At 31.2% G+C, this 8,892-nt stretch overlaps 1 protein-coding gene across 5 annotated transcripts in view; it reads left to right on the top strand.

Moving 5' to 3' along the window:
- Nucleotides 1-8,892, top strand: part of LOC106682896 (glycoprotein-N-acetylgalactosamine 3-beta-galactosyltransferase 1) — an 89,217-nt gene that overhangs the window by 42,732 nt on the left and 37,593 nt on the right. Inside the window, exon 1 of one of the 5 annotated variants that reach the window (XM_014424010.2) lies at nucleotides 1,991-2,039. The exons of the other annotated variants lie outside the window; for them this stretch is intronic. Coding sequence (XP_014279496.1) covers nucleotides 2,006-2,039 — 34 coding nt within the window. The 5' untranslated portion in view covers nucleotides 1,991-2,005. Of the gene's footprint in view, nucleotides 1-1,990; nucleotides 2,040-8,892 lie in introns of those variants that run through there. 5 annotated transcript variants of the gene reach the window in all.

Raw genomic sequence — 8,892 nt, 5'->3', positions numbered from 1 at the left:
ATTAAACCAAAGATCATGAATACCCCTACTGTAGGGCAGTCGGTAGGTTTACGACGAAGAGTGAAGTTGATTTGATGGGATTTATTTTGATCCTCCAATTACGGCACCATTCTTATTTCAACTGAAAACATGAATTCGAAATTTTTCTAAGTCGCAATGCTTCCACATACCTATATATTCCATGTATAAATGAGTGGAAATCAAAATATTATCAGTGCATTTGTGAATTCCTTACAGAAATGTATAATCCCAATGCACTATCTATTCCAGGACACCCAACCTTATCCTAAACAATACTCCTATCCCATTACAAATGTCTTTGAGTCACTTTTGGCCAAACATTATCCTGGAAACCTCACATTTCCCGAATTTCCCATCGAACCTTATTAACCCTGGAGCAATTCAATAGAATCCGTTATCTCCTTCTACTTAAAACCCGTCAACGCTTAGTTTGCTCTCTTGTTTTCCTCCGCTTTGACTATGGCTGCCTAGTATATGGCGGACTATAATCTCGAATCTAAACTTAAACCTCTTATGAATTGTGCATTACGAATTATTTTCTGGATCAGCAGAGATACGCTCATAACCCAGTATTACGCCGAGCTGAAGTGGCTCTATCCATCCTTCCGATCCCTGTATTCCCTAGCTTTCATTAGGGGTATTCATGATGTTGTGTTAAATGTTATATGTTTTACCATGTTAAATGTTATAACTATAGGATTGTGAGCAGCCCTATTTGAAGTCATGTTAAACGTTAAATGCATAAGAGTCCCTAGCGGATTTTCTCAGCAACTTGTTGTTTAAGCCTTTATGTTTATAACCTTCCTTCTAGACCCTCATATTATTTTTTACTTCAGTTTTGATTTAATTAATTAATTAAAACATGCCTAGAGTGAGTGAAAAGTGTAATTTGTGTGAAAGTTTAGCTTATGAGTGTCTTATTGATCTTCAAACTTGTGAAGAAGAGAATGAAGATGAGCTAATTGACAACTGTATTGAAAGTCACAACAACTAATATGGCGGCGATCTCAACTGGTCTATTGTGTGACGTCATTCTCGATTTAACTGACCAAGTAACAGACTCTCAGCCATGTTAAATGTTATTTCGTTTTACCACGGCAAAAGAAGGCAATTTTTTTCGATTTAACACGAGTTTTTCCATTTAACACGCTTTAACATAGATCATGAATACCCCTATTCTATTCCAAGGAATTAGTACTCAACGCCCCTCCTATATCCTAGAAAACCTGCAATTCAAATTCTCTGTTCAATCACGTTCTACCAAGTCCCGTTTATCTGACATCTACCCTCCACCTCCCCCGAACTGCTGCGTTACATAAATAATTTTTTTATTCGAGCTGCCTTTCACTGGAACTCTATTCCCTCTAACATACGTTTATGTTAGATACTGTTATACTGTTTAAAACCCTTCTGTTTAATTATCTTTTACTTTACCAATCTAATTCGATATTATAATAGTATAGATGTTTCTACATTTTTGTTTTGTTATTTATGTATTAAGTCAGTTAGTTTTTTATCTATTTATGTACAGTTTTAATTAAGTGCGGCCACGCCGTTCTATGGCCAATAAATGTTATTATAAAATTAAAATTACCTCATAATTCTTCTAAAGGGACCTAGTCCAGGAATAATAAACTATTTTTTATTTCAATGCAGAATAACAACGATGGTTGTTGAGTTCCACTTTCAATAATCGATTAATGTTTAAATCGAATTAATTTGTGTTTATTTTTGCTGTTGTGAATCTCCTTGCATTTTAAGAGAGATTGAAAACAAAAGGTTGTCAACATTGAATTGAAATCCATGAAAGATCTTGTAGGCAGTGACAAAGAACCATTTTTATCGTTGCTCGCTTTGTATTAATGGAAGAATAAAAATCAGAAAGATGCCCCCCCCCCTCCTCCCATAAATTAGCTCTCCAACCTAGGTCACAGTTTAAGAGCAGATTCTCGCCTTCTATTCTAGTATTGTCCTCTACTTGCAGATGCATCCCGCTGGTTACACAACCTACAAACCTGGTCAGGATTAGTCATATTTTATTTTGTAATATGAATGTGTGTACACCTGAGATGGGCAAAAATTATATATACTTGAAACTAATAAATAATAAATAAACAATAAATGCCTGTTGTGAAGCTTAGCCTTTCTAACTTGATTATTTTCTCTTTTATACTCTCTTTCTCCACACCGTTATTGCATACTATCTCTCCTAGCTATTTAAATTTCTTCATATTCCATTTATTAGTAATAAATTATAGTAATTCTTTTGCAGAAGATTAAATAATTAAAGAGTGTTATTTTGAGTATTAAAATTATTTATTGTAAACATTAAAATTTTACAATCAACTTAAAAACTTAATTTGATATGTATAAAACAGAAATTAATAATTTATTTTTGTATGAATAATTTTAAAACAATTATCGTTGTATAGACCGACATCGCATTTTGTGCATTAGCATCGCGTATCGCTCCTTTACTTTTTACTCAAACAATGCACTTTCTTCTTGTCAACTGTCCCCTCCCCCCCCCCCCCCCCCCGATTATCATTTTGACAGAAAATGCCTTTCAATTATCCCAAACGGTAAATCCTCAGATTTCTTTTTTAAATTTTGATTTTAAATGTATGAATTATTTTTTAAAAATAAATAATTTAATTTCTATCCATTTTAGTCTCAAAACATTTTATTTTTCTTATAAGTCCGACGTTTCGGCCAATCCGGCCATCCTCAGGGACAATCTTAATACAATTTTGGAATTATATATTTTAAAAACTTTATCACCTTTTTAAAGTTTTCAAGGAATAGTGACTGTGATAAATTATTTTAATTTTGGTTTTAAGTGAATATTGACTAAATAGAAGTTGTTTTGACCTGGGCAGAATAGCTTGCATGGAGTTAGAGTTTTTAAACTATATAATTTCAAAATTGTATTAAGTAGATTGTCCCTGAGGATGGCCGGATTGGCCGAAACGTCGGACTTATAAGAGAAATAAAATGTTTTGAGACTAAAATGGATAGAAATTAAATTATTTATTTATTTATAATCTTAAAATTCTTTCTTGAGACTGGCAATTTTTTACTAAATAATTCAAAAACTATCCAAATTATAGTCTCAAAACATTTATTTCATTTACACGTCCAACGTTATTTATACTATTTATACACTTTTATTACAACCTCTTGTAATAAAAGTGTATAAATAGTGGTAAAAGAGAAATAATTTGACTGTGATTTTTAATATATAAATGTTTTGACCTGGGCAGAATAGCCTGTATGAAGTTTTTTAAAATGGTTAAATGATATGTCTCATAGTAAATTAAGATTGTCCCTGAAGATGGCCGAATTGGCCGAAACGTTGGACGTGTAAATGAAATAAATGTTTTGAGACTATAATTTGGATAGTTTTTGAATTATTTAGTAATAAATTATTTATTTTTAAAAAATTGACCAGTCTCAAGAAAGTTTTTAAGATTATAACTTATATGATATGTGTGTACACCTGAGATGGGCAAAAATTATATATACTTAAAACTAATAGCTAAAAACCTTATTCATCAATGAACCATTCATAAAAAAATATCGTATCCATAGCAATTTTAGCTAGTAGTTTTATAGTTGCCCAATTCTGATATATACTCACTATGTGACAGCTTAAACTTTTTTTTGTATATTTCGGTTGCTACAAAAATTCGTTTTTAAGGGTTGCCTGAGGTTTAACCTTTTGAGCTCTAAATACTTCTGTCCGAATCGGTCCTCATAGTACAATAGCCCAAGAGGGGAAAAAAATCAATTATTTCACCTCAATTTTTGATTACTTTAATTAAAACCATGTATAATTACTAGTCAAAATTGATGTGTCTGCCAAGTATAGGTAGCGGGAATAAAAAATGGCGGTTATTTCAAAACGTTAATAATAATTAATTTTTCATTCAGAGCTCTATATCTTTACAACTACCAACAACACTTGAAAATCTAAGAGAACATCATTTAAAGAAGAGTAAATTTGCTAAAATATGAGCACTAACAGAGCTTTGTACGTTCAATAGTTCTCGAGATATAGCTTTTTAAAAAGCAATATTCCATAAATATATACAGAATGTACTGAAGTATCAGTAGTTAATGAATTTATTTTGAAAAATCTAAATCTCAAAAACCATTTGACGTACAGATGTCTATTAGCACCCAAATTAAAGTTAGTTTCATGTACTGTAAAGTAATTTATGAAGTTAATCTTCTAAGGAGTAGTAGTTTTTATATATATATTAAAATTAATTGATTTATAGTTATTCGGACAAATTTTTATTTGCCAAATGTATATTTATATGCGAATATCTTAAAAAATAATACCCCTACGAAGATAAGTGTCATACGCTACTCTATAGTGAGTTAAATTACCTTTATTTTGAGTGCTGGCAGACATCTGTGTGTCTTATGGATCTAGAGATATATTTTTTCAATATCAAGCATTTCATTCGAAAAACTACTACTCCTAAAGAGATAAATGTTATAAACTATTTTATAGTAAATTTAACTAGCTTTAATTTGAGTGTAGACAGATATCTGTACGTTCAATGGTTTCTGAAATAGAGTTTTTCATAAATCATACTTATTGTCCAAATAACTATTAATCAATTTATTTTAGCATCATAAAAAATACCATTCCTGCGAAGGTAAAGGTCTTTTCTTAGCCCTGGCGAAGCCCTGCAACGTGGGGCGAAACGTTGGATCATTAAAAGAGTTCTCACTATTAGAGTTTTTTTTTTTTTACCGCACTCGGACCATATTCCATTTTTTTCCCCCACAGAACGGCCTTTCAAGACCACGTGAATATCATTACTTTTTCCTTCTCACTTTCTTATTAAATTAGTAATTCTTCTCTCCAAGTATTTTCTCATCATTTCTGCGTGATTTTGCCTCTTCTCTTCCGACCACGTAATACCCTTCCGTTTTTCTTTATTTGCCGAAGTAACATTTATTTATTTCAGTTTCCTTCCGTAATGTTCTCTATCCAGGTAGTCCTTGTCTGTTATTTTCAATTTCTTTATTTCCTCTCTCATTTGCTTCACATATCCTCCAAAGAGTTTCTTGTTTAGTCTTCTTTGGTCCATTCTCATCACGTGCCCGTAGAATCTCAGTCTTGTGATTCTTATTTCGGTTTCCAGGTCATTTATCTCCCTGTTCCTGATGGGTCTTAACCTGTAGCCTTCCTGTGTTTTCTTGGACCCATAGATTCTCCTCAGGATCCGTCTCTCTATTTTCATCAATATTTCCAGACTAGGGAGACATGTTGTTACCATTCCGTATAAAATTACTGGTTTTATGACCGTGTTGTAATGCCTTATTTTTGCGTTAGACGATAGAATTCTTCTTATTGTAAATATTGCCTGTTGTGAAGCTTAGCCTTTCTAACTTGGTAATTTTCCCTTTTATACTCTCTTTCTCCACACCGTTATTGCATACTATCTCTCCTAGCTATTTAAATTTCTTCATATTCCATTTATTATTAATAAATTATAGTAATTCTTTTGCAGAAGATTAAATAATTAAAGAGTGTTATTTTGAGTATTAAAATTATTTATTGTAATCATTAAATTTTACAATCAACTTAAAAACTTAATTTGATATGTATAAAACAGAAATTAATAATTTATTTTTGTATGAACAATTTCAAAACAATTATCGATGTATAGGCCGACATCGCATTTTTTGAATTTGCATCGCGTATCGCTCCTTTACTTTTTACTCAAACCACGCACTTTCTTCTAGTCAACTGTCCCCTCCCACCAGATTCTCACATTTTGACAGAAAATGCCTTTCAATTATCCCAAACGGTAAATCCTCAGATTTTCTTTTTAAAATTTTGATTTTAAATATATGAACTATTTTTTAAAAATAAATAATTTAATTTCTATCCATTTTAGCCTCAAAACCTTTTATTTTTCTTATAAGTCCAACGTTTCGGCCGATCCGGCCATCCTCAGGGACAATCTTAATAAAATTTTGGAATTATATAAACCCCTTAGTTTCTAATCTTGCATTCCTGGCAATCCTCCGGGGCGCCTGAAAAGAAGATGGCCACGAGACCAGCTAATGTAAAATGTCATTAGAGTGCTACCAGTAGGTAGTTTCTCTATACTCCTGTAACACTCCAGTATTATAATATACAGTTGTAAATAGCAATAAATAAATATTAAAAAAAAAAAAAAGGAATTATATAATTTAAAAACTCTAACTCCACGCAGGCTATTCTGCCCAGGTCAAAACAACAACTTCTAATTAGTCAATATTCTCTTAAAACCAAAATTAAAATCATTTATCACAGTCACTATTCCTTGAAAACTTTTAAAAAGGTGATGAAGTTTTTAAAATATATAATTCCACAATTTTATTAAGATTGTCCCGGAGGATGGCCAGATTGGCCGAAACGTCAGACTTATAAGAAAAATAAAAGGTTTTGAGACTAAAATGGATAGAAATTAAATTATTTATTTTAAAAAAATTTATCAGTCTCAAGAAAGTTTTTAAGATTATAAATTATATATGAATTATATACGACTAAATCTAACAAGTGGAAAAACAATTTTTTATATCATTTTATCATCTTCCTTACCGAATTAAGTGTACTTAACCTGCGTGAGAATTTCTCTCACGTTAATCCTTTTTCTGTTTTGAAAGCTGCTAAAGTAAGACTGTGGTTCCCATCTTCCTGGAATCTGTAGTGCAGTCTCTTCCTTTGATACCTCGCCCCCAAGCACTTTAGCAGCACTCATTCCCTCACAATATACCCTTCTCATGAGACATTATCTCACGCTCTACTGTGGCTGCTATAAAAATATTCAAGTTCTGAGGCTTTTTCTCATGTGCACCGAGTATATTTAATCGATTAAAATGTTTATTTCTCTGGAAAAAAAATTACCAGAACTAGGGAAATGTAGGTTTGAAGAGGCAGGAAGTTCATTAGGTATTATTATTTACTACGAATTGTATTTCAATACTATAAGTGTATATCTGTATATAGGGTGGTCCTTATAGTACAAGAGCCGGGAAGAAAAAAAATGCAGTTATCTCACCCCAATTTTTTATTACTTTAATGAACACTATGAATAATTACTAGTCAAAACTGATGAGTCTGCCAAGTATAGGTAGGAGGAATAAAAAATTAAGGCTGTTTCAAAACCTTAAAAAAACATTAATTTTGCATTCGGAGCTCTATATCTTAAAAACTACCAACAACACTAGAAAATCTGTAGGCACATTATTTAAAGTAGAGTAAATGTGCTGGAATATTAACCCTAATAGAGCTATTTACGGCCAATAGTTCTCGAGATATAGCCTTTCAAATAGCAACATTTCATAAAAATGTACTGAAATATCAGTAGTTAGTTAATTTATTTTAAGAAATCCATATCTCAGAAACTGTGTGACGTACAGATGTCTATTAGCATTTTCAAATTAAAGCTAGTTTAATTGACCATAAAAGTTACGACCTTTACCTTCGTAGGAATGGTGTTTTTCATGATTTTTGCTAAAATAAATAATAAGAGTTGTTCGGACAATAAGTATGATTTATAAAAAACTTTATTTCAGAAACCATTGAACATACAGATATCTGTCTGCACTCAAATTAAAGCTAGTTAAATTTACTATAAAATAATTTATAATATTTATCTTTTTAGGAGTAGTAGTTTTTTCAAATATCATGACCCAATTAATTCACAAAATGTTAATTTCTAGTCGTTCGTATGAAATGTTTGATTTTGAAAAAATATATCTCTAGATCCATAAGTCACACATATGTCTGCCAGTCCTCAAAATAAAGGAAATTTAACTTATTATAAAAGTAGTTTATGACACTTATCTTCGTAGGGGTATCAGTTTTTATGATATTTGCAAAATGTTTATTTCTAAATTGTTCAGAAAAAAACTTTTGATTAATGAAAAACTATATCTTGGGAACTATTAGATGTGTAGATGCCTATAATGGAGGATTTTGAATTATAAGGATTGAATACAGGTGGAATTTAATGGTTTAGAGGAGCCCCAAAGCTCAATTCTCTATGTCCAAACAGGTCTGATTATCATTGTTTATTAGAGGTTTTTGTAGTAAATGGGAAGTTTAGTACTTGTAAAGTAGGTGTTGTAGCAATCGAAATCTACGAGCAATCTCTTGTTGTTTTAGTCTAGTATGGGGATTCCAAGTAAGTCTCTTATCGAGATGTCAAGTCCTAAGTAGCGCATTAAAATTTCCTAAGTTGCGACGCCAAAATTAAATCACAAAATATTGATTTTTGGTTTATTAGAAACACAAAATATTGATTTTGATAAACTGTGTCTCATGAACTATTGAACATTTATATTGGGATAATTACTCTACTTTGACTTTTTTAATGTTGTAGGTAGTTTTTAGGATATGGAGCTCCGGATGAAAAATGAGCTCTATCTTAGTTTACTTTCTTGTATATTTTTTAGCCCTGATGAAGCCTTACCAAGTGGGGCGAAATTTTGGCAAATAAATAGTTGTTAGCTATTTTTTCTTCTTATTTGACCGTACCCCGACCATCTCCTTTATATTTTGAAAATGCTGTCAATCATTTGTTTGTGTGTGTGTGTGTGTATATATATATATATATATATATATTGTAATATGCTCTTTTTTAGTAAATAGTATTTTTGATGTATAAATGGTTTTTAATATGTTTACTTTATGTATCATTTTAAGATTGTTAATTTGTTTTGTTTATCCAAAAAGCAAGCTAACCAAGTTTCATTGTTTATAATAGCTTCGTGATTCAAAACAGAACTAAGATGGCGGTACGTTTGAATCAAGGCCACGTTGAGCAGATTCAAATATCATAAAAACTATTTTAACTC

The sequence above is a fragment of the Halyomorpha halys genome, unplaced genomic scaffold (assembly GCF_000696795.3).
Source record: "Halyomorpha halys isolate HHAL.00 unplaced genomic scaffold, Hhal_1.1 Scaffold449.1, whole genome shotgun sequence".
NCBI classification, from domain to species: domain Eukaryota; kingdom Metazoa; phylum Arthropoda; class Insecta; order Hemiptera; family Pentatomidae; genus Halyomorpha; species Halyomorpha halys.
The sequence above is the reverse complement of the archived record's forward strand: the minus strand, read 5'-3'. Positions and strand labels throughout refer to the sequence as shown.